The sequence below is a fragment of the Topomyia yanbarensis genome, chromosome 2 (assembly GCF_030247195.1).
Source record: "Topomyia yanbarensis strain Yona2022 chromosome 2, ASM3024719v1, whole genome shotgun sequence".
Lineage (NCBI taxonomy): Eukaryota > Metazoa > Arthropoda > Insecta > Diptera > Culicidae > Topomyia > Topomyia yanbarensis.
Genome location: NC_080671.1, coordinates 69,392,211 through 69,418,669, shown reverse-complemented (window position 1 = coordinate 69,418,669; position 26,459 = coordinate 69,392,211). Strand labels below are relative to the sequence as shown.

Sequence of the window (26,459 nt, the reverse complement as noted above, 5' to 3'; positions counted from 1 at the left end):
CGGTCTACTTGAGGATTATTTTTGAGGACATATTTTTTTCTATTGCATCGAACTACACCAAATTTTTGATAGTTTGGTACACACAGAAAAAAGATTTGTAGGCTCAATAAAAACAAGAATTAAATTCAATAAATAAAATTGTTGGTCGGGAGACAATAAATTTATTGATTGAATTCAATAAAATTTATTTGTTGTTTCAATAAACAGATTTATTGTTCCCTTTTCAATAATTATTTTCTTGAAATTAAAACAAAATTATTGAAATTAAAACTGTTTTTATTGCAAGCAAAAGTTTACTGCTTTTTTAATAAAAATATATTTTCAGACCAATAAGTTTGTTGGTTGAAGTAATAAACAATAAATGATTGGATTCAATAACACATATTTTTAGTTTAAGTATGGTTAATTTTTTTGCGTGTAACAGTTAAATTTGATAATTTCTTCGAAAATATGGCGAACCATCTCTCATTCGTTCGTTTGGAAGACAAAAAAGAAAATTGTTTCGTAATTTTTGTGAAGAGCAAAAATGAAAATTTTCCTTGAAAAACTTCACAAAATGGCGGAGTCAAGGACTACATCGTTACTGTAATACCTAATTGGCAGTAAAAGTTCAGTTCGTAATTCTAGTTAAAATTAATGAAATAACAAAAAATAGATTTTAGTAACTTTTTCAAGCGGATTTCAAAATAATTATGTATTTATGGTATGAATTTTTGATTTTAACGTGGCATAGAAATGGTTAAAACCGGTGTTCTGGTAATATTTTTTGTTAGATTGTAAAGCTTTCACATGGTTTACAATATCACCTTGGTGTCAAAGAGAAAGTTACAGGAAATGTTATGGGCCTTTTGAAAAACCTATTGTTGTTGATGGCGAAATGCGAATAACTTCTGAAATGGTCGTAATAAAAACAAAAGAATTGTGTTGTTAAAACAAAATTTAAAATAACTCGAGAAATTCCACATTTTAGAAAAAATTTGTTATTAGTGTTTTGATTTAAAATGGCGTTTAGAATCATATTCAAAAATAAAATTGTAATTTTGACTGCAAAAAGAATGAATTATAAAAATATGTGAAAAGTTGTTGTTAGGAAAACTTTTTTATTGAAAGCTTCTCCATGATCCAAATACTCTGAACAAGTTTCTTTTACGTCTTTAAAACAATAAACATTAGGTTTTTGACATTTTATGATGGGGTAACGCGAATAACTTTAAAAAAAGTCATAATCACACGAATTAACTGTTTATGTTGGAACAAAATTCCAAATATCTCGAAAACTATATCATTTTGGAAGATTTTTGCTATTGCATTTTAATTTAAAACGATACTTAGAATTTTATTCTGTAATAAAATTACAGTTTTGTATGTCAATCAGTATGGAATTTAAAAACATGTATAAAGTTATTGTTGAAAAACTTTTTTACCGTAAGTTCTCCATCACACAATTATATTCGAAATGTTTCTTTTTTTTAGGTTTTTGTTAAAAATTATTAACAAGTAGAAAAAATGGGTTTTTTTGCAATTTAAATTTTTAACACCAATTTTTGTTTTTATGAAAAATGACGCAACATTTTTTTAGTGCATATTCGTGCAAAAATATTCATTCCCTGTAACTCGTTCTCAGAAAGTTTTGCTGTATAAAATACAGTAATCGAACAAAAAAAAATTTGAAATTAATGCACGTAGAAATGTCTACGCCCTTTTAAAAAATTTCTCTTGACTCTTGAGTTAAAATAATCTTACTGATTGTGGAAAATGTTTAGTGTTCCATGCCGGTGAAATGTGTAAAGTTTCATTGGAATCTAAGATTTTAAAGATTTTCGTACGGATCTTCGTGGAATTTCTCTATTGAAATAAACAAAAAACTCAATTTTTCCGATCTTGTTGGCAGGGGCGGATCCAGAAAAATATTCGCCAGAGGTTCAAAATTTTCGATTTTAAAATGAACACTGTACAATACGCGATACGTAAAAATCTCAGTATTTGTGGGCAAATTTGCTTTGAAAAGATTTTGAGTTTGAAACGAATATAACATTCAGACTAAAGATGAAAATTTTTGAAAGAGGTCCGGACCCCTAGGCAGGGCCGTCTTAAGACGACACGGGGCCCTTGGGCACTATTGAGCTAAGGGGCCCCAATAATTGAAAGGGTGTAAACAGTAGAGTGCGACAAAAATTTATAGGTACCATTTGGGTCCTAGATCAACTGTGCAAATTATTAGCTTGATCCCTGAATCTATATTTTTGCGCCCACTGAGTTTACATGGGATTTTGTATGAGAAAATTAACTTTCACAAAATAATTCCTCCAGGAGTCGCCCATTGCCTCCTAAAAATAAATTGTTATGTGGCTTTTATTGGAAATACAACGAAGAAACAAAGTCTCGAAGCCAACGATACGATATGATGCTTCAAAAAAAAGTTATTAAGCATCAGAAACTGATTGATACTCTGACGTTTGATAAAGTATTAATTTTTTTCTAGCACCACTGCTGTTGGTTGTCCAATTAAATGCTATAAAAATTGAGATTTTCGTCAATCTTCAGGGCGTCAATAGGTTTTTGCTTAATAACTTTTTCCACGAGTATCAGATCGTTTCGCGGTCCTTGAGACTTTGTTTCCTTGACAAATTGCCTGCCTTTAGATCTATTTACTTTAAGGTGGTAACGGGCGGCTCTTGGAAGAATTGTTTTGCGAAAGTCGATTTCCCCATATGAAATCCCATATAAACTTTAAACTGTGGGCGCAAAAATATAGTTTCACCGTTTGAGCTTAAAATTTGCTGATTTGTTCTGGGACCTAAATGGAACCCAGAAAGTTACTCGGAGCAAAATTTAATTTTTTTATATAACCGTGTCCCACTCTAGTAAACAGCTGCAGAGTAGGATGATCAAAAAATGATTCCCAGCATTACATAATTATTTCTACTCCATGTCACCCTGAGACTCTTTTCTAAATTTGTGCCAAATCAGTCAACCGTGTTGAAAATGTTTTAAAAAATAAAGCGGGACTCAAAATGTATTGAGAACAAAGAGTATTGCAGGTTTTCACAACCAGGTGCCGTTGCTGATGTCCAAATCACTAAAAGCGGTGGTGTGAGTTCGATCTCAGGTGACGTATAGTGTAATGGACTCACCAACTACGCAATTGTCTTCCTAGACAATGTAATCTGACTTGCATAGTTGTAAGACGTTCTTTGAAGATTAAAAGTGCCTCAATCAAGAAGGAGGGATGTTGGAGCATGGTCTGTTAAACGTCCATTAAACCAAAAACGAAGCGCACTGCTGTTCATGATTTTTGGAATACTGGGTGTAGTTTGCACATGTTCATTTACATTGTTTCGTTTAGTGTTGATCTTGATAGCTTCTTGATGCTCTTGATATGATGAATAGAAACAGAGTCGACTACCGACTTTGGCAAAATGCACATTTTTTTCTTTTAATCGAATATTGTGAATTTACTTACAGGTGGTTGAATTCGGGAACCTTTGAAATCAATCTAAGCGCGCGAATCGCCTTGAAATTCATTCATTTTATTCTCATTACTTTCAGCCGGAATAGAAATTACGGTTCTTTAAAATATTATTTATTCATTGTACGAATTGTTGGTGAAGTTGCTTTTTGTTATATATTCCGACAGACGTGTTATGCTTTCATTTATTGTGACCGGTTCGGGGAGGCGTAGCATTTAAAATAATAATAATAGTATCCCTACTCAACAAATTGGTGTTTTGAAGACTGCTCTGGTGGTTGAGCGGCAAGCCGGAATGTGGGTCTGGGTTCATCCCCAGTACAACCCGTTGAGATCCTTTGATTTGAAAATTCTCTGGCTACATCTTCCTACGTGGGAGAAGTAAAGCCGACCGGTGTGATATCTAGGGTTCAGTTAGTAGAATCGCTTCCCAGTGCGAAGAGGAACCGATGGAAAAGAAATGTGAATATTAACATTAGTTAGTTAGTTTTTAGCGTTTTGGATTCTCCTCGTCAGTAACTAGCACCATCTTGGTACCAGTTAGATGATTAATCTTAGATGCTAAAACCATCTCACTGGCACCAACATTATGCTAGTTACTGATGAGGAGAATCCCAAACGTTAAAAACCAACTTTAAGTTAGGTATTATTCCGTTCGTATAAAACAATTCTGATCTATAAAAAATACTTTTTTCTGCGTCCCAATATTTTCACTATTCAGTGTTAGAAGTATTCAATACTTTAACTTCGTTCGTTTAAAATTGCGTTCAAAACGAAACATAAAAATACTCGAATCTATCAATATCATCTGTATAATTCGTTTCAATGCTTTCGCCATTTGTCCATAAACTGAGGTTTTGAATATAGCAAGGAAAAACTGAATTGAAAAATTAAATTATTCCAATAGCACAAGAATGTTCTACTTGTGTGAATTATACTTTGAGGACACACCACAACACTCGAATATTTTTAAAAATATTGACACTAATAAATGTCCAAGATTCTACAAATATCCTCAAATGCAATTACATTGACAGTGACACATTTAGTCAAATCTAGGAGAAAGGTAGGTTTGATAGATGTAGATACTTTCACAAGGGCATTTTAAACTTCTCTTTTGGGATTTCATGAACGTTTGTCTTCAAAATGGATTAAATGGTTGTGATAGGATGGAGTATACTGCAAAAACAACATTATTGGTTCTGTACCAGTCTAAGACTGATTGGGCAGAGGGAAACATGCCAAATCCGCCCAAAAAGTGTTGATTCTTCGCAAGACCTCGAGAAGTCTCTTTTGGACGCTTCCATGTGGATTTTTTCGTTGACAGACTCAGATGTAACGAAGAAATATAATTAATATTTTGCCACATCCACAGATCGCTTGCCAAACAAGATTTTCTGGTTGGTTGGCTAACGTCCGGAGCCTTCCAAACTTTTTATAGAGGGTGTACCAAACGTTTCATTACTGTTGTTGAAAATAAATTGAAACTTGAATCGAAATGTTGGATTTACGGTTGAATTGGCTCAATAGGCATGCAGTGCCTCGTTTCCTGCTGCTCTGATGCTTTTCAAACATCTTGTTCACCTGGAATACAGTACAATGTGCGATTCCGAGTTGCTACTGATCTATTGTTACCCACATATTAAAAAGTAATTAACAATTGAGTGCGACTTTTCTTTGAAATATAGTCTACAGAAGGATTTTATATTCATCTTAAGTGCGGGGCCCCCAAAATCCCGGGGCCCCTGGCCCTGGCCCAGTGTGCCCATGCGTAAAGACGGTACTGCCCCTAGGGCCCTTCCCCTAGATCCGCCGCTACTTGTAGATCACCCTTTTAAGGGTTTATATATGTAGCGGATCTAGAGAGATTAGAAATTTTCATTATTTTCGCTATCCAAGATTGCAGAATTTTATTAAGGGGTTACATCACAGCAGAGAACGAAAAAACAGGCATGTTTTGGAAATTTTACTTGACACTGTGTAAAGATAATTCGAGATCCCGTAAAATAGAATTTATAATAAAAGTTCTGATGTACAAGTAATAAAATTGTCAAGTATTTTCAACACAAGGTGGCAGCTGGACAGCATTTTCCCGCAGGCGAGTTCTTTTGGAAAGTGGCCATGGCCGGAAATCTATCTCCCCGCTCCCGAAATCTTTGACCTAGAATCAAAAGCGAGTGTTTACGATTCCATAGAACGATAGAAAGTGAAGTATGTAGGATTTTTTATTAGATATTTTAATTTTGCAATTTTGCAAACGCTGAAAATTTCATAAAAATCGACCCAAATTCGCGCATTTAAAAAAAATCTTGCATGTGTCACTGTGGAGAAAACAATTTTGAATACACTGTGAAAATTTCAGAACGATAGAGTTATATTTCCGACTAGCGCAATAAATGTAGTTTCGAGAAAAACGCAGTTAAAGTGATAATGATACAATTCAAAATCTTTTGTTCAATCACTAGCTATTGTGAGTCCAACGGTATCCGAAATATGTTGCACACTGCGAGGTCACTTTTGGAAAAAGTCAATACCGAAATAATCGCGTTGAGGTAGCGTGATATCAAGGGCTGCAATTTCAGTTCTAGCCCTCAGATCGCCATGAAAATTTGAATACTTCAAATATACGCAATATTTTTTTTTGATTTTTTTGCTTAGCACAACATATACAGTTCCTTAAGGAAATTGAGTTTCTCCATTTATAATGCATTGAGTGAAGAACTTAAATATTTTATTCACAAAGCATTAGTAATAAGTCAATTGTCCGCGGATGTCAACGGTCATTTTTTTATTTACTCTTGATTTGATTTGACTTTCGAAATTTCTCGCAACGATGTTGTCCCGTGCTAATTTGAGCAAAACAATATCCAAAGAGCGAGTTCTAAGAGTCATAAGAAATGTCTCTTCACACTGTCAGGTGGGTTAAAAGTGTTTTATGAATAACGTTCATAAAGTTGTGAACTAGTTTATGCACAGAAAATTGGTTTGGTAATGACTTATCGGAAACCGTGACTAAAGTTCACAAAACAAAACCAGTATCTCCACTAATAAAAGCGTTACACAGGCGTTACTGAGTATAAATTGAACATAATTATAAAATACGTGAGTTTTGTTCATAATCTCTTTTCCTAGCGTCAATATAAGAAATGTAAAACGTGATTGTTCCAGAGTTCATGGTACTTTATTCGCGATTTTGGGGACAATTTTGTTTAGTGTACGATTAAACGCTTCGTGCTTCATTTGCTATTCTATTCTTACCTTTATCAGCTGCTTACTCATTGTTACGAACGAATGTTTTGATTTCGTCGCTCGTTAAAAAAGTAGAAGGTCCAATCTCATTTTCTGCAATGTTTAAATTTGTCTACACGCAGTAACTCAAATTTCCACTATTCTTAATAAGATCATGTTGCAATTTGTTGAAACTTCGTTCGATTACTTATTTCCCAATCCTTTTTCACGAGCAGCACAAGTCACAATTCACTTTCATTCAATTTAAATGCCACATTGGCACTGAACCTTTCTCAACAGCACTCAGAATGCTGGAAATCGTTTTCACCATCTGGATGCCACCCACTAACTAGCGATGTTTTCGTGCTCCCCAACTCGGCGTCACAGACAGCCAGTAGCAGCACATCGATTTGGCGCTTTTCGAACTCCCAATCCCATCAAGCCCGACAACAGCAGCCAGTACCCACCCAGCCGGGGTGCATGCACACATATAACGATAGAGGTAGTCGATTTTCTCACAGTCCAACTATGTATTCTTCACTTTTCGAAGTTGTTCCACCTGTACAATTATACAAATTCTATGCATTTCGGTGATCCTCCACCCACGATCACATCGCTGCTGTCGTTGCTGCTACAGCTATGGTACCATGAAATGTGCCGCTTTTCACACTGAAATTGGAGCATTACAATGGGAAAACACAACTACTGCCAACGTTAGTACTGGCTGTACAAGGCAGCTGGTTCGGTGCCCACTGACTGATGGGGTCTGTTTGGGGACAGTGGTCCTCTGCTGGGGACGCACATAGCAGCTCTGGAAGTTGCACGAATCGCAAATTGTCACACGCTAGCAGTTTTTGTTATTGCTACTTTGTGGTTGATTGTCTATGTTTGTTCTTTTTCCTCGTACTACTAATCGTGCACGGCGAAACACACTAGTAAACTTGTCCACGTTGATCCAGTTGACACGAAATGATACACGGCAGTTCAAGATACGATCGATTTCGTAATGATCCCGCCCCAGAGACGACGGTTGGTATATTTTCGCAACGCTTCTCTGTTATTAACTAAATCGCGATAAGATCATTCATAAACGGTGCAGTCCGTAAAGCAATAAATATAAAAGGGGGAAGAGAGTTTGTAGCGCGAGAAAAAAAAGAGATTCATGCAAAGGTACATCACCTATAGCTACAAAAATATAGGGGAAGTTTGGGTGAGAGCTAGCATTTTCATGGTAACGATTTGGTATTTCGCTATGTGCGTTTAAAATCCAAGATATACGATAATGATCGTGTGGTTTGTGTCTGCACTCAAGCATGTCCACAAAATCTTCTACAATGTTATTTGAGTATTACTTGTTTCTCGGCATGATTATTTTAATCGCTTCCTACAACGAATCTGCAGCAAGACTAAAAAAATAATTACACATGAGTTTGAATGTTACAATTTCTTTCTAAGCGTTATTTGTATGCCTTAACCTGGAGGACTGGTGCATTATGATGTCGAATGATCGCACGTTAACAGTAGGACCCCAACTTCCCCTGAACGAAACTGAAAATTTCGCGATTTTTCATTCCATACAAAACCACGCATCGGCATAAAATACCAGGTACTATTTTTTTTCTCGCGATGGGCTCTGCCACCACCGCATTGCCTGCTGACAGGTAGCAATGATGGGATGGCTGATTGGGAAATGTGCGTTTTCAGTTTTCACCGATGTGATGGGGGAGTGTGCGTTTGCCCCGCGGTAAATTAAAATTGCGCCGCTCTGCTTTCTATGCGCGTTCCCTATAGCATACCAATGCAAATAAAATGTTGAAGGTGTAACTGAACCGTGACTCCGGTATTTTCAGAACATGCTTTTTATGCTTTTATTTTGTTATTTCCATTATTGTTTACATTTGCCTGTGGTACCTACCTACCTTCTACGCAAATAGTTGAAGTGTCCAATTTTGATCACTCGCTGGTGGGAATTGATTGTGTCCATCACTGTGTAATTTTAGTCCGGTTGGATGATTCTGTTAGTCGCTTTTCCGTCCACGCTACATTGCGGAATTGAAATGCGTAGCTAAATGTTACTGCTCTGATATGCATGGATGAAATATTAAAGACAAATGTCCGATGAAGAGGTCATCCTCAAAAACTCAATTTACCTTTTAATCAGTTTTATCTATTTGTATAAGATCATCGACTACCATAAACACAGTTTACAACGTGCACTTAATTACAGTTTGCAGAATTACTTCTCTGTGATTGAAACAGGAAGCCTTTAGAATAAAATATGTAGATACTTAGAGAAAAATCCGAAAGCAAATATTGCTCGTTTGTTTGTAAACTTGTTCCGGGAATTCAGCCCGGCTTGTATCGTTCGATTCGGACAAAACACTTGGTTGCTCCTGCCAGGACTAGCGGATGAGGTGAGTAGTGTTGGTTATTTTAGGTCTGTTCCAGTACCAGGAGAAACTGGAAGTACTCCGGAGAAAATCGTTCCTGTACTCTCTTCTTCTCTTTTTTCTTCTTCTGGTAGCAAACCGGAGTAAAAAGGACCAAAGATTTTTTGCTCCTGTTTACTCCGGAGTGACTTCCGTGTACTGGAACAAACCTTTTATCTACTTGAACATATCCGCGTGGGTAATTACCCACTCGAAACAAAAACTGCACACACTCGTCAAGACTATTCCGAAAATACCCATATTGATTGAATTGTAGAGAATTTCTTTAAGTCGGAAGTCGCCATCTTGAATTTCAAAATGACGTCGAAAATCAATTCCTGACACTTACTCGTCAAGACCATTCATACCCATATTGCATGGGTTATGGCAAATTTCGCTAAACCGGAAGTCGCCATATTGGATTTCAAAATAGCGTTTAAAATCAATTTCTGCTACCTACTCGCCAAGACCATTCCGAAAATACCCATATTGCTTGGGTTACAGCGAATTTCGCTAAAGCGGAAGTCGCCATCTTGGATTTCAAAATGGCATAAAAAACAATTTCTGGAACCTACTTGTCAAGACCATTCCGAAAATACCCGTATTGATTGGGTTATAGCGAGTTTTGCTAAACCGGAAGTCGCCATCTTAAATTTCAAAATGGCGTAAAAATCAATTTTTGGCTCCTACTCGCCAAGACCATTCCGAAAATACCTGTATTGTTGAAGTGCGGGCCCTAATGAGTCTTCCAGACCCGTCTCTACTAGAAAAACTCATAGTAAGAGAACTGCGGAGAGAAAAACAGCATTTTTGGCAACGTATGCCCCGGCATTGTATGGCAATACGTCCAATGTTATAAGGATAGGCAATGTTCGATTGGATACGTTTTTTGACAGCTAAACGTGAATCCAATCGATTCAAAATGGAGTCTCCGCAGTTCTCTTTCTAGAGTTTTTCTAGTCTCTACCATCTTTTCGAAAATCTTCTAAGTCCTTTGCATTGAAAAGGACTTAAAATATTTTTGCGTAATCCGCGAAAGAAATTGTGTCTTCTTCTGAGGGGTGTAACGCGGATTTTCGAATTAACGCGGGTTTTTACGCAGATTTTCCAATTAACGCGGTTTTTTACGCGGAATCCGCATAGAAAACCTCGTAAAACGCCGCGCATAAAAAATTAAAGGGTTGTGTACAGGACACGACCACGGTGACATTAAAAATGTAGCTCACTAGGTGATTGGCATTATTTGGCTGATCCATATAGTAAAAATAGGCTGGTCTGTCCAGAAAATATATTCAAAAGAAAAGTTCCATATTGAGAGCTGTGATGAGGAAGCCAACGCCCGCCAATGGAAATATACAGATTCTCCATGAAATATGAAATTTTATTTTCCATTTAAATTTTCAATAATGTACTAATGAACTTAAGTAAACAATCTTAAGGTTAAGTATTTCTTGATCGATTACTGGTTGAACAAATGAAATTATTTGATAAATTACATTGTTGTACAACGTTCGCACTACCAGTTAAAACGGGTTTTTATGCTATCTTGGTGACATTTTTCTTGTTGCCAATTATTAAAACGTGTTATAACTCTGTAGTGTAAACATTGTATTATTAAACCAATTTTGCAGCGTTTTATGTTATATAGGTGTTTTATGTGGTAATAGGACTGACATAATTATATCTTCAGTACAGCGGTTTGTTTCATAATTTAAAACAGATTTATTTTAAAATTTAAATTAGTATACCCAACCGTTCTATTTGTTGTATACTTTAAAACGCAATTAGAACTGTGTTTTAAATACATAGGGTAGGACAGATATTCTGACTGGATAAACTGGGAAAACAAAAGTCCAGTAACGCTTAAGACTTGAATTTGAATCGAAAAAGAACACCCGCTTAAACTGCTGCTGGGACGGTAAGTTCTGTTTTAAAATTTTCCGTTGTGTGCAGTACGAAACAAAAGTGTTTGAAATTAGAAAATAAAAAGTTCTGCTGGAAATGTGATTGTTTCCTATGCAATTACACTCAGATTTTTCACGCAGGGGATACAGGCCGTGTAAATGAAAACCGCGTAAATTTAAAAAAACGCGTTAATGAAAACCGCGTAAATTTCAAAATCCGCGTAAAAAAACCTGAGTGTACTCTCCTATATAAAATACTACGCTGCTGAACAGTGCAATAACTACAGAAGCACGTTGTCAGATGCCTTACTGATAAAAAACATATAACCGAAATATGAAACATGAAAACCAATAGGCTCTTTACCCTACGCAGCTACAAAGCGCCGTAAACATGGATTAACAAGTTACAACGCACACGCATGCATAAAAATAAATATATTTTTTTCAAACGCAACACTATTAAGCAGCACACACCGTATTGAATTAAATCCAAACCACCCCGCCCACCCACTTTGAAAATCATTCTGTGACACCGTGCTGGTACCCGAAAAATCCGCACACGGCCACCGCTGCCGAAAATGCATAGCGTCTACCGCTTATTGTAGTGCCCAGACGCTGCAACCATGATCTTACCCGTTCGACATAAGAACAAAAACTGATTCAAACGGGTACGCATCACCTCTATTCATAAACTAACCGTATATGGTTTAGTCACTTAGGTGCGAGTGTGTGCAAATGCCAACGTTACCGAAAATCGATAGCGCTTATAGCATCGCCGGGAGACGTTGTTACTCGTATGGGATAAGAGCAACAACTGATTTAAACGGACATGCGTTGCTTCTATTTATGACTTTTCGTGTTTCATTGAGCAACTAAGCTGCCCTCTCTTGACGGCTGTGTCTGAGAAATCTGCCTCACGAGTGGTAAATTTCCCGTTTTTTGTGAACTTTTTAATTTTACCAATTTCCAAAAGTCTACTTTTATTGGGGAGATATTAAATTATTACCAATATTTAAGTTAGGTGTTTCTGAATCGGCTGGTGTATGAAAGATTAAAATCCATCTAGTAATATCGGAGTTATAAGCGTGCAAACCTTACATAGTTTCGTTACATGGGAGATAGTTTAGATTTTAGAATGACACCTAGCCCCAGATAGTGGAGTAAGACATTTTTAATGTCAAAAACCGCGTGAAAATCTGAGTGTACTGGATTTTGATGGCATTTTCATGTATTCAGTAGAGTTTCTTGAAACTTGACAACGTATCTATGTTAGCACCTCAAGTTCCCTTAAGGGAGTACTCTCATTTTTGAAAATCTTTTTTATACAACAATAAAATGTCTTTTCTTCTACAACTGCTCTCTTCCATATACCGGTGAGGAATTTCTCTACTAGAGTATTTTTCCGGAATAAGCTTACAATGAAAAGGCATGCTAATAAGCATAAGAATAAGAGATTGCCCGTGGTTGCTACTTCTTTACTGGCCAGAACCAGTTGAGATTGCAAAATGTTCCATGGAACAACATAACATTGGAATAACATGGTACACTGAAACCTCCATTTACGAATTCTTTTTTACGTAATATTCGATTTACGTAGCTTTTTCTACGAGCTAAATTCGAAATAACGAACTCTTTTTGAAAAGTTTGAGTACGTATATTACATCATGAAGTTATATACACTTATGGTTTCTTAGTGAATTGTTACTAATTTAAGTTGGGTATTTTCGGAATGGGGTTGACAAATGCATGACGAAAATCGATGTCTTGAGCCATTATGGAATTCAAGATGGCGACTTCTGGTTTAGATAAATTCTCTATAACAAATACCATATGGGTATTTTCGAGATGGAGCTGACTAGTGCATGACGAAAATAGAGCCCATATTGTTGATTATCAAGAATATTGCTCAACTGGCAATCGACATATTGGACTTCGAAAAGGTTCCAATTCTCCATTTTCAGCATCTACTTGGCAAGCCCGTTCCACAAATACCCATATTTTTATGGTTATCGAGAATATTGCTCAACCGGAAGTCGCCATCTTGCATTTCAAAACGGCTCCAATTGTCCATTTTCAGCATCTACTTGTTAAGCCCATTCCGAAAATACTCATACAGTCGTGATTCGCTGGTTGGGCCACAGCCTTGTCCAACTAACGAATTTGATTCGCTAGTTGGACCGACTGACAAATGTCAAAAACTCTCCAAAGGAGATGTTGGCAGTGTAAATTCATCTGTTCACATCTCTAAATATTGTCAGATTGATTGTCAAAGTAATTTTGACACGAGATTTTGACGTTCAGATGCTTTTTAGTTGGACAATGGTCCAACTAGCGGAGCTCCAACTAAAAAGCGGTCCAGTTAAAAAGTGTCCAACCAGCGAATCGCGACTGTATTGCTAGGTTTATCGAGAATATTACTGAACCAACGAATATTAATAAGAATGTGAATCAAACTTTTTTTACGAACTAAATCCCAAATAACGAACACTTTTTTACGAACTAATTCAATTTACGAACCCCCGGTTTGGTTCGTAAATGGAGGTTTCAGTGTAATCCACATTGTGCAATCAGCGGTGGATCCAGGGGGAGGGTCCTGGGGGTCCGGACCCCCTCGGAAAATTTTAAACTTGTTGAGAAATTTCGAATTACTTTCAAATTTATATCAGTTTTAAACTTAAAATCATTTCAAACCAAATTTTACCACCAAAACCGATTTTCATTAAATGAGGTTTTAACGCATGACATATTGTACAATGTTCAAAATTTCGAACCCCTTCCGATTTTTTTTTGGATCCGCTCCTGTGTGCGATCTATATTGATCAGGGCCGTCGAGAGTCGCGTCGGGCCCCAAGGCTTGTATTATTGTCGGGCCCTTTTAAACCTACACGCCAAAATAAAACAATCTACAGAATAAGTTCTTTCAACTTAAATTTAGGTACTTTTGAGTCGTGTGTCGCTTTCGCACTTATTAGTTTAGTCAAAAATAAAACGAGAGATTCGACTCAGTCGAGGTCTTCCGTGCAGTAAGGTACTTTTGAGTTGTTTGGGGGTATACTCAAAATTAGGTTAATTCAACTTAAATTTAAGTAAATTAAATTCAAGGTTGAGTTATGATTTTGGCCGTAGTCAAATGGAAACTACCTTCAACAGGGTTCACCTAATTTTACCTTCCTGCACGATACCACGAGCTTGAGTCAAAAGTACTAAATTTTAGGCTGTTTTTCGGTGGCATGTAAGCCCTCTAGTTCAGTACGAGTTAGTGCCTCTTCAGTCATGGGAAACTCGTGAGTCCGTGGTTTCTATTAGTCTTCGGTTGACTCATATTGCCACATCCACAGATAGCGTGCTAGACAGGTGAATTTCGACAGCTTATTATTCCGTGGTATCCATATCGTGTAAAATTGCCATAGTTACGAGTTTTTCAATGTGCGTTTACTCAGGAATCAGTAACAAATGGCACGTTTTCCATGTTGATCGACGATTTGTGCCTCGCCATGAATCGTCTTTTTATTATTTCTCTGATGGGAAGGATTGGGTAAGTGGTAAGATTAGGGATAACGAACATAACGACACACGAAAATTAAAACAGAGCATTCTGCACCCCCGGAGGCATGCTGAACGATCTGCAGGTGCTACAATAGCAGAAGTAATACTTCCAACCTCTGAAGAGATTTATAATTTTCATTTAACAGTGAGCGGATATATTTCGTTTCGCGAAACAAACGCATCTGCTTGATTGATGGCCTGGAACATAATCAGTACGCTATGTCTAACATGGTGTAATTATAGGGTGTAAACATTGGCCATCTTTAACTCCATTTGTACTTTTAGCAATAGTTCTTAAGGAACGTCTCGAAAGGTAAACAGGAATACAGTTTGACCATAATAGGCCACTTTCTGCTTGTAATCTTCACTCATTTTTTTTCGACATAGTGGGTTGGAACGATATTTTGCTTTTACTGTGCAGACAAAGCGACACACGGATTGATTTATTTGCTGGTAGCGGTGGAGCAGTTTTTAGCTTTTGTTGTAAGAAAAATGAGATGCAGCTTAAACTTCGTTTAAAATTATCAAATAAAAAAATCAATTTACGTAAGTTTATCTCATATTAAATCCTAGAAAACCGTTTCTAATCATAGATTTTATGCAGTTTTTTTTAATAAACAGTGTAATATGTCTAACGTAGGAGCCGATTTTGATATGCTGTGAGAATACAGTCGTGATTCGCTGGTTGGGCCACAGCCTTGTCCAATTAACGAATTTGATTCGCTAGTTGGACCGACTGACAAACATAACAAGCAAGTAAACATAGTGTTGATTCTCTGATTGGTCACTAATGTCCAACTAAATATCATCTGAACATCAAAATTTCATGTCAAATTTACTTTGTCAATCAACATGACAATATTTAGAGATGTGAACAGATACACAGTTAGTTGGAATTGTCCAACTAAAAAGCATCTGAACGTCTAAATCTCAATGTACTCAAATGGAGAAAAATCAGTTTCAATATTCGGCGATGCTTTTCTAAATGTAGTTTTTATTGTAGGTATAAATTACTTTATGGCCATGTTTTGCCGGAAGCATCTTTGGTTAAACCTTATGACAATATAACAAAGAATTTAATTCCTATGTGCTTTTAGTGGGTAGAAACTAAAAAAATGCTTACGCCCAATTTGCATCCCAGTCGTGATTTCGCCCTTCAGCAACCATCATTTGCGAAAGGGCTAAACCGTTTACATAATTTTCAGAAGGGCGCGGTAAATGGGCTAAACTGATTCTGTCTTGCTGGGTAGGGCTGGGTAAATGGGCGAACTTGACAGTATACTTTTTAATAGGGCTCAGCAAATGGGCGCATAGAAACCCAATGTAAATGAAAGTGCGCGTACATCTTTTCTTCAAATTTCATGAAAATATCGAAATATTCGAATGTTTATGTGCAACAACTATCGAGTAGACATGATCATAGTAGATATTGCTTATCATTTATATAATAGAACCGCCGTTTAAAGAATAATTTTGTGAATAATAACCGTACGCCCGGTTCTGTCTAAAAATGTAAGTTTAGCCTTTATATTCCATATGAGAAGAAGGGCCTAAGTCGAAACCTCGAAGAAAATGCATGTTTCGCCGTTTTGTTTTCTTTGATTATAAATCGAACTAAAAACCATTTTAACTAATTTTCACCTCAATCTTGTAGTATTTTTGTTGCATAATGTCATAATAGCGAAAACGCAGTTTGTTTACATTTGCGATTTAAGCCCAAATGAAAGATCTATGTTGAAATTTACTATGACAATCAATCTGACAATATTTAGAGATGTGAACAGATGCATTTACACTGCCAACATCTCCTTTGGAGAGTTTTTGACATTTGTCAGTCGGTCCAACTAGCGAATCAAATTCGTTAGTTGGACAAAGCTGTGGCCCAACCAGCGAATCACGACTGTAATATAATTGAGCGCTAACAATTTTTCATGTAGGGGAAAGTGGTCGGTTGCCGGCACTGGTCGGTTGCCGGCACCCATATTTAGCTTTTGACAGAAACCAAACATGGACATTCTGATAAGTATTATTTATGTGTTATATTAACACGATCTTTTTGTACCGATTGCTGAAGCAAACAGACTCAAATGTTCTGTTCTACAACCAATATAATTTTTAAACTCTACTTCAAAGTTTTTTGATGATTTGCTTAGTGTTATAGAAAGAAGTAAATCGATCGAAAAAGTATGCCCATTGAATATTTACGATGTGAATTTATTCCATTTTGTGATTCAACATTGAATGGCACCGAAATGCTCGACACAAATTTTTTTTGATCAGTTTTCAAAAAGGTTACTAAAATCGGTTGTCGGCACCCAAACATGGTCAGTTGTCGGCATCCCATTTTTGTGGCAAATGCTCTCAATAACGTAATCAATAAGGGTATTTCTGAACGGGCTTTACGAATAGATACCAGAGATCGATCTTTGGCACCATTCTGAAAACCAGGAAGGCGACTTCCGGTTTAGCGTTTTACATGTACACGAAGAAAGCTCACTTGGTCGTGTTTACACCGCTAAGTAGCACTGTATATAACAGATTATCACGATCAGACAATTTGATGTGGGAGGAAGAGGGTTTAACCCTGTAGTCCCCCTTTCTTTTTGGCTGGCCTCCATCTGATCTGGTTTGCTATGGTAAAAAATGGACTGCCTGAAACTAACTCAATTGCAGTGAATGCGATCCGTCAGTGCCTTAGCAGTGCGTAATATTCGCACTAGTTTTTCACATACACATATTGTGGTTCTGATGAAAAATGATGTTCATAATGACTTTTATGGTTGCTGAAATGAATAAATTTTCTTTTCCCTTTGAATTTTGATGACTACCATTAAAATTTTTCTATTTTTAGTAAATTTTGTTAGAGTGCCGACAACCGACCACATTTTTCAAAATTGTAAAAAATTATCACTTTACTACCCAAATAGAAATGTACAGTAACAAAACCATGATTTTCACTGTGACAATACGGCAATTTTACAATAATTTACAGTAAGTTTTAGTGTTATGCTACAATACAAAAACAATAAACTTTAACGTTTTTACGGTAAATTTCAATGTAAAATAGACTTTTACAGTGAAAAAGGGGGGTGGTTATGTATCTTAACATTAAACAAATACATTTTTAATCCATACATTTTTTTTCTCCGAAAACAGTAAAATTTAATGTGAATGCACTGTATCAGTTTTTTGCTGAACAGTGAAATTTATTGTTACATGAAATTTTATTGTAAATCTACTGTGAGAACTTGGCATCGAACAATGTTGAAACAGTAATAACTATAATATTTATTGTTTTATGATTGTTTGTAGGGTAAATGCTATTGTAAAATTCTATCCGGGTAAATTTTTAATAGATTTTTTCAAGTTGACAGAATAAATTAATTTGTCTCATAGTTTTTAGCTAAGGCCTCCAGCTTTCCATTGGTATGCTTATTCTTATATCTCGACAAACATATGATTACGGCCTAAAAGCCAACTGTCAAAATCCACTTTGAATGGAAATTCCAGACAAACCGTTACTAGTCGAACACAGTTCACAACAGTTTATGAAAGAGAAAACTTTTCTCTTTCGTTTACTACAACCATTTGTGATTGGCGTGTAACGGTTTGTCCGGAATTTCCATTTAAAGTGGATTTTGACAGTTGGCTTTTAGGCCGTAATCATATGTTTGTCGAGATATATTGTTCAATTGGAGTAATGTTGTGAGCCAAAAACACATGTGCGCCGACAATCGAACACTTTCTCCTACTTTACACTTTACAGAAGCGTAACATTTCTAATTTCACGGTTTTTGCGTAAAGTTAAACCCACCGGAGAAGTCAGAACGGTGGTTTTTCCTCAGTGTATACTTTCTCTGAAAATACGGCACACATCTCGACTTGATCGGTAAAGAAGATAGATATTTTGACGTTTTATATTCGATTCACGAGTCAGGACTGTAGTGTGAAGTTTTTGTAAAAATCAGCGAAATTTGAAGGAAAAAGCATTCAAAAGGCATTAGAAATCACTAGAAAGGATCGGTTTGATTTAACGTAAGTACAGTGTAACTAGTTTGCATGGACATGTTATCTTTTTATTGCAATTCACTTTCCCAAATCTGTGATGTAACCTTTTGCCTCATGTCAAAACGGGAGAAGCAAAAACAAACTCGTTCGGCGTGCGCTAGATTATAGCAAAACCCTTCTTCAAATTACACTCGAGCTCCAGTTCTGCAGCGCAAACTAATTCCGGTCCGCCTGTTTCAGATTTGCCACAGCAATTGTATCATCCAGACAGAAAAACGTGAAAATGGACAAACCGATTGTGCTCGTTCTATCGGTGGATCCGACCGTAGAACCGGAATCAATTATTACTAAAGTACGCAAATTGCCAGTTGAACAGTGTCAAGAGGCGCTGGCTGATGGTCACACCGGTTTTGGCTACCACATTCAGACGAAATATTACGACACAGATGTCTTATTTTGTCCGTGGAAGAGTACATCTGAGCTGGATACATTGCCGGAGGCTATTCTGAATCAGACGGAAGGAATTTTGATTTATTTCGACTCAAAAGATCGAAACTTTTTGAAGCGACTACCAGATTATGCACGCTTTGTGACCGATGCGGATATTGAGTTTGGGATTCTGTTGTGTTCCGAACTACAGGAGGAAAGTGAGACGGGTATTACTTATCGTGAAGCAAAACAGTTTTGTGATTCGTTGGATGTGATAGAGTTGGAGCCGAGCGGCGAAACGGAAGAAGGTGAAGCAGCCGGTGTGGATGAGTTGATACAAGCGATGCACAATTTCATCTGGTCTAACGTGGACATGAGCCGTAAGGGCGAAAGTTCGGGAGGAGAGTTAGTCGCAGATGTGAGTGGGAATTCAGAAGAGCCCTCAACTGCGGACGAGGACGAGCGAAGGGCCGAAGAGGAGGTCAAGGATTTCGAAATGTTACTAACGCAGTTAATGCAGTTCCGGACCAATACCAGTTCGTGGACGCGGAATGAACGGTTGGCGTATGCACAGGAGTTTGCTGAGATTTTTGACGACATGATAGCGGACGATGATTGAGCTCATTGTTAGGTGTTCAGAAGGACGAAAAATTGTTGGTTTTTTGTTCCATTTTTGCCTGTAAAATGGACTGCATTCCAATGACCAATGCAGTGGTCGAAATTATTTATTTTTATTCTTTTTTTATAAATTCAACAGCGCGAATATTTGTTAATCATAATCATATTTAGAAGCTTTAGGAACTTTCATTATAATACATTTTGATTGATTAAAACTATAATTTGACAGGCTACCGCGTTTTGAATTTTGTGAATCCTTGCTATATTTATTTCATTCTCTTCAGCGATTGATTTACGAATTTTTTATGATTTTCAGAATGCTTCACACACATTTGCGTCCTTTGATCCAGTCTGGCGCAGGGATTCGGTTCTATGCAACGGCAGAGAAAAGCGCTTTGGCTAGTCTGCGGAAGAAAACAGGATACACATTTGCGAACTGCAAAAAGGCACTAGAATTGCACAACAATGATTTGCTTAGAGCAGAGCAATGGTTGAAGGAGCAGGCTCAAGCAATGGGTTGGTCCAAAGCGACCAAGTTGGAAGGTCGAAACACGACCCAGGGTTTGGTGGGAGTTCTAATCAGGAGCAACATTGGTGCGATGGTTGAAGTAAACTGCGAGACCGATTTTGTTGCCAGAAATCAAAGCTTTCAAAAGTTTGTTCTAAACGCATCAGCGGCTTGTGTTAGGTACATGGATCAAATAGAGGGAGATACCAATCTGACCAAAGTTGGACTGAACGGCGAAGCTCTGAAGCAGATCGTGATGGACGATGGCAAATCGCTGGGCGATCATTTGGCTCTGATGATTGGTACGGTGGGCGAGAATGCCTCGCTTAGCCGAGCCATTTGCTTCAAAGCTCCTGAAACTATAAAGCTCACAGGTAGGTTGTCAAAATTGATAAATCGATAATTTTTAAAGATATTTTTTGATCAACACTAAACTTTTCATTAGCCAATTTTCTAAACCACGAAGACCAATATGAAATTATTCAAATAAACAATCATTTAATTCGATAAAGAGAAAGTTACCAATTTCGAAGTTTCCGTATAGTATACAGAATTTGAACCTCAATAAAGCCATTTAATGATTAGTAATATGGTAAGGTTAAATATCCAGTGGATATTGTTAGTAGAGTACGTAGACTTCTGGAGGTTAAGCTACACTAAGGTTTTTTTTACACGGGGGATACGTACCGTGTAAAAAAAACCGTGCAAAAAAAACCGCGTTAATTGCGAAATCCGTGTAAAAAAAACCGCGTTAATTGCGAAATCCGTGTAAAAAAAACCGTGTTAATTCAGAAAACCGTGCAAAAAAAACCACGTTAATTATGAAAATCGTGCAAAAAAAACCGCGTTACATTCAATGCAAAAGACTTAGACGATTTTAGGAAAAGTGATGATTTCGGAGTTTGATCAAAAATGTTCTAAGTTCTTTTGAAGGCAAAAGACTTAGACGATTTTTGAACAGGTTTTTTTTGCACGGATTATGCAAGTAGCACGGTTTTTGCTTTTTCCAATTCCTTAGGTTTTTGGAAAAGTGGAAACGTCGGATCTTGAGGTTTCCTTTTGTCCCGCACTTTAACAATATGGTTGTTTTCGGTACAGTGTTAACGAGTAGGCACCAAATATCGATGCCTGAGGCCATTTGGAATACCAAGATGACGACTTCCGGTCTAACAGAATTTTCAATAACCCAATCAGTATACATATTTTCCGAGCGGGCCTAATGAGCGCATGATAGAGATCAATGTCTGAGGCCATTTTGAAATACAACATTGAGACTATCGGCTTAGCGATATTCTGTATAACTCACAACATGGAGTGTTTTGGAACTGGATTGACAAATATGCAGTCATTGTAACACCCAAGATGGTTCTGATTATTTAGTATAAATATCCAGCGTAAAACAAAAAGATACATTTATTTTTGTATATAAGATATATAAGATAAGAAAAATGTGCTCATGAACGGATTTACTCGAATTTGAGTTGGTTCGTCTGCTAGAGCTCATCGAGCGAATCTTCATGCGAGACTCAAAGTCGAATCAAAAAGCTGACATAATCAGGGGGAAATAATAAAATCAGGTCTTCGCTGTATTATTAAGGGGGGCGTCTGGTGTAAAGTGCTCAAACCGAAAGTTATTTTGTTTTACGATTTTGAAGGCAAGGAAACAATGCATCTTTTATGTAATGTTAAGCTTTAAATTTGTACGTTTATTCTGCACGAAAAAAATATTTGCACGGCCTTATTCTGCGCGGCGTGTAACGTGAGACGACGAAACTCACCTCACTTTACGTGACTTTTCTCACCCGATTCTGAGAGTCGACTCGGGTGAGGTGAGATTCCTCATTGCGGTTAAATGGGAGTCTCACGTCACCCGAAGTGACTCTTCAGAATTGGGTGAAGTCACGTAGAGTGAGGTGAGATTAGTCGTCTCACGTTACACGCCGCGCAGAATAGGGTCGGCAGCCACGCAGAGCCACACATACGAGCGTTCCAAGAGTAGACGTCCAACCATTTCCACGTCGAGGGGCGCCGCGGCTAACACGATGACTCTTGATAAAATTGTTTGGCACAGGAAATTAAGTAAAATTTGTAAAGTTTAGACTTGTAGTTACTCGATGAACCCAAAAAAAAGTTCGAGTTTAGGAAAATGGTTTCATGTAAACCGAAAAATCTCATATTTTTCTGTAAAATTCGTGCACTTTTCTTCAAAATAATAGAGAGAACAATTTTTTCATTCCGTTTTCTGTGGTTCACCGACAGGCTACACATATTGTGCATTTTCATAAAAAAATCAAGTCAATTCTTTGATTAGTTTTTGAGTTATCGTGTTCACCAATTTGAAAAACGCGGTTTCGAAAAAACGCTATTAAATGATACTCCATATCAAATTGCATCACGGAAAAAATGACGTGGAAAACAATCCATTTGGTATTTTCTCTTAAAAATTTGGGTGGAAGTAGTTTAAAGTGTATTGTTCACACTGTATTTTTATCGCTGTCAGCCTTAAGAAAATTGTTGCCGATAGATTGAAATCTGCGTGTGTCACAGCAAATACGCGCGAGGAATGCATGGCTGTTTTTAAACAAAAGTTCCGCGTGGTTACCGAGATTGCGGGAGACTATTCTAGAGGCTCAATACTAACAATTAAGCGGATAAAAAAGAAGTCGATTTTTTTGCCCACTACACCAGACGCCCCCTTAAGATGAATGAGATGTACACTCATTCCACTGAACCGGAAGTCGCCTTCTTGGTTTTTAAAATGGCCATAAACATCGATATCTGACGTCCACTCATCAATCCCGTTCCAAAAATATCCATATTGATGGGGTTTTAGAGACTTCCACTGGACCGGAAATCGCCATCTTGGTTTTCAAAATGGCCTTAAACATCGATATCTGACGTTCACTCATCAATTTCGTTCAAAAAATACCCACATTTGTGGGGTTTCAGAGACTTCCACTGGACCGGAAGTCGCCATCTTGGTTTCCAAAATGGCCTTAAACATCGATATCTGACGTCCACTCATCAATCCCGTTCCAAAAATAGCCATATTGATGGGGTTTCAGAGAATTCCACTGAATCGGAAGTCGCCATCTTGGTTTTCAAAATGGCCTTAAACATCGATATCTGACGTCCCGTTCCAAAAATAGCCATATTGATGGGGTTTCAGAGAATTCCACTGAACCGGAAGTCGCCATCTTTGTTTTCTAAATGGCCTCAGACATGAACATTTGGCACCTACTCGTTAATGCTGTTCCAAAAGCAATCACTTCCACTTTTCCAAAAATCTTCGAAATTCTTTGCATTCAAAATGGAAAAGCAAAAACCGTGTAAATTTCAAAATCCGTGCAAAAAAACTTGGTCAAAAACCGTCTAAGTCTTTTGCCTCCATAAGGATTTTTGCTAAAACCGTGTTAATTGCGAAATCCGCGCAAAAAAAAAATTGATCAAAAATCGTCTAAGTTTTTTGCCTCCAAAAGGACTTAGAACATTTTTGCGAAACCCGTGCAAAAAAAATTGTTGAGAAATCGTCTAAGTCTTTTGCCTTTAAAAGGACTTAGAATATTTTTGCGAAAAACCGTGTTAATTGCGAAAACCGTGCAAAAAAAACCGTGCTAATTGCGAAAACCGTGTAAAAAAAGCCGTGTAAAAAAAACCGTGCAAAAAAAATACCGTGTAAAAAAAAACCTTAGTGTACTTCAAAAGAGGAAACCACAAATAATACAAATCTTTTTGGGATAGTACTTGAAAACACATCTAATCGCATAATAATAGTAGTCAGGTTCTTTTAACGATATATGTACCTTCCTTCACAAATAAACATTTTTATCTCATCCGGCTATCCACAGGTTACGTGCATCCAGCCCCGATTGAGGACATACCGTCGGACATTCCACAGTACGGCAAATATGGCAGCATATTAGCATTTAAAAACACCAGTTCCGACTCGAACGGGGAAGTAGCGAAAAAACTGTGCCAACACGTTGTTGGAATGAAACCGGATCGAATTGGGGACCGGAGCCGAGATGAACCGGCTAAGGAGAAGGATGATGAAACTTGTTTGATTTATCAGGAATATCTTGCAGATCCTAACTACACTGTGGGAGAGGTCATGGAAGCCAATAGCATCGAGGTAGTCGATTTTCAACGGTATGAATGCGGCGAAAAATCAAAAACTGAGGATGAGAATGTTAGAGCTGTGAACTGAATCACTAATGCGTTCTGTTATTTCGAATATTATATGTGATTAGTTCATACAATACAGTTTCTTATTGAATTTCGACAAATCCATTCAAAGGTTAAATTTGATTTCAATGCACAGATTCCAAAATTGCTTCTATCAGGAATGCTACAACGGTGTTCAGGATCACCACGATAAATATTAGCTCGGAAATCAACAATTTTGCGCCAGCGTGGTTTGTGCTACTGTTGGAGAACTGCAATTAAAATCAGTTAATCATCTTATGCATGCTCTAGTTTTACCGAATAACTTACACGAACTATTATGTACATCACCACCACCACAACTTGCAGTAATATGGACGCAACTGTGAGGCCCAGCATAACATACACGATAGGATATTTATCTTTATCTGCGATGAGCAATATGTGTAGGTGGACTAGAGTTGTAGCAATCAAGCTTGCGTCTAGACTGATTTTCGCCAAAAATTTGTGATAACGATTGCATCCTGCAATACCGTCAGTGTTTTCGATGTTTTCTGACATACTGGATTGTCATTCAAGCAAAATACTATGCTTCAAGCAGTAAGCATACTTGGATTGTTGAAATTACTGGATGAAATTTTTGAACAGTAATATTTCTTTGGACTAGACCAGTGATGGGCTCCGCGGACCCCTAGGGGGCCGTGATAAGGTTTCTGTGGGTATACGAACATGAATATTTTTTTTGACTGGATATTGAAATTTGAAGCATTTTCGCAACAAAAAGAAAATAATAAAAAATAATGCAACAAAATTGATCTTATAAACAGTATTATAACATCGCCTCCAGTTGCGCAGTTAAATGAACCAGCTACAGATAATAAAGCGCCCGTGAAGCGGGAAAATATTATTTCGACTGACTTTAAATAAAATCCTTGTTGACCTAGAGTAGACGTTGAACTGCTATAAAAAGTGAAAACTATTCTTAATTTCAAGGAAGTGACATACATACAGTTACACCACGTGAGAATCTGTGTATAGGTATCGCTTAAAAGTTTACTCCAAGCAGAAAAGTTCATGGCGAAGAACAGCATGCAACGCGGCGTCGGATATGACAATGTCAAAACCAAGATCTTAAATATATGGATGACAATAAAATTGAAGCGCGCCTACACGACCTAGCACAGCGAATTAATATATTTATTTCAACATACAAAGAAGTGGAATCCGTTATGAATTTCCAACGCGTTCGTGTTGTTGGCATTTTCAACGGCGTTCGTGTTATTAAAATGCGATTGGCAAATAACCCTGGTCAGATTCCTACGTACCAGTTTGGGAATTAGACGAGAGAAGGCAAATGGGCTGACTCCCAAGTCGCGGAGGCCATCACCGACAAGCAAAAGGTACTCAACACGTAGCAGCAAGCTGTACTCACAAGAACTTCCTCTCCGCAGTAACTTTGTGTTATTCTTTTATTTTTACATAATATAAAAACATGAAAACTCCACAGCTCAATTATGCTAACGCATTGAGTGGTGTTAGATAAAACAAAAATAATTAAAAAAAACGGATCTGAAACCGTGAGGGTTTGCAACAACCTTGGCTAATTTGTAAGGGGTACGGATTCGATTGAATTGAATTCATTAAGATTGAAAACCGCTGAACTAGACGACAGATACCTAATTATCAAAGATCAAATATATGGTCATATCATTTCATTGCGATGTAATAAGATTAATCATTCCATCAAAATATCTTAATATTCATTATAATCCATCTTAATATTTCTTAAATTTTTGAATCATTTTTTTTCTTTTTAGCCTTTCTCCTATAGAAAGGCGTTGCAATAACTCTGAAAATCGTTTTTTTTTAACTGAGGCCCGCTGGGTTGAGTCTCTTATACTATTCGATTTTGTTCGTTGAGGTTAAAAAGCTTCAACAGCCTGGCCTGTAGTGCATTGGCACTGTGTGGAACTCACGACACATTCGTGTCTAACCACTAAAGACACTTCTTACTTTTTTACGCCCTTCTTCCCCACGGAACTATATCAAGGTATTACTTCGTGGGGAGGGGGCTCGTTGTGCTCTCGTCACACCTCTTTCTTCTGTTCTCTCGGAGCCTCACTTTGTTCGATCTTTGAGCTTTGATTTAACTCTCG

The 26,459-nt window shown here is 37.3% G+C and overlaps 2 protein-coding genes across 3 annotated transcripts in view; one reads left to right on the top strand and one right to left on the bottom strand.

Moving 5' to 3' along the window:
* The window catches only part of LOC131678383 (villin-like protein quail), a 64,962-nt gene extending 57,525 nt beyond the window's left edge, over positions 1-7,437 (bottom strand). Inside the window, exon 1 of the mRNA XM_058958470.1 lies at positions 6,728-7,437. Coding sequence (XP_058814453.1) covers positions 6,728-6,748 — 21 coding nt within the window. The 5' untranslated portion in view covers positions 6,749-7,437. The remainder of the gene's footprint in view (positions 1-6,727) is intronic.
* Positions 7,438-18,477: 11,040 nt separating this feature from the next.
* LOC131678380 (elongation factor Ts, mitochondrial) lies at positions 18,478-24,488 on the top strand. 2 transcript variants are annotated; one of them, XM_058958463.1, is made up of 3 exons: positions 18,478-18,611; positions 19,948-20,513; positions 23,988-24,488. In XM_058958463.1, the coding sequence occupies exons 2-3, from the start codon at positions 19,949-19,951 to the stop codon at positions 24,344-24,346; spliced, it is 924 nt and encodes a 307-aa protein (XP_058814446.1). In that variant the 5' UTR covers positions 18,478-18,611; position 19,948; the 3' UTR covers positions 24,347-24,488. The 2 variants fall into 2 exon arrangements, with proteins under 2 accessions (XP_058814446.1, XP_058814447.1); XM_058958464.1 differs by lacking the exons at positions 19,948-20,513; positions 23,988-24,488 and adding an exon at positions 18,825-19,857 and having other exon boundaries at positions 18,489-18,611.
* Positions 24,489-26,459: the final 1,971 nt, after the last annotated feature.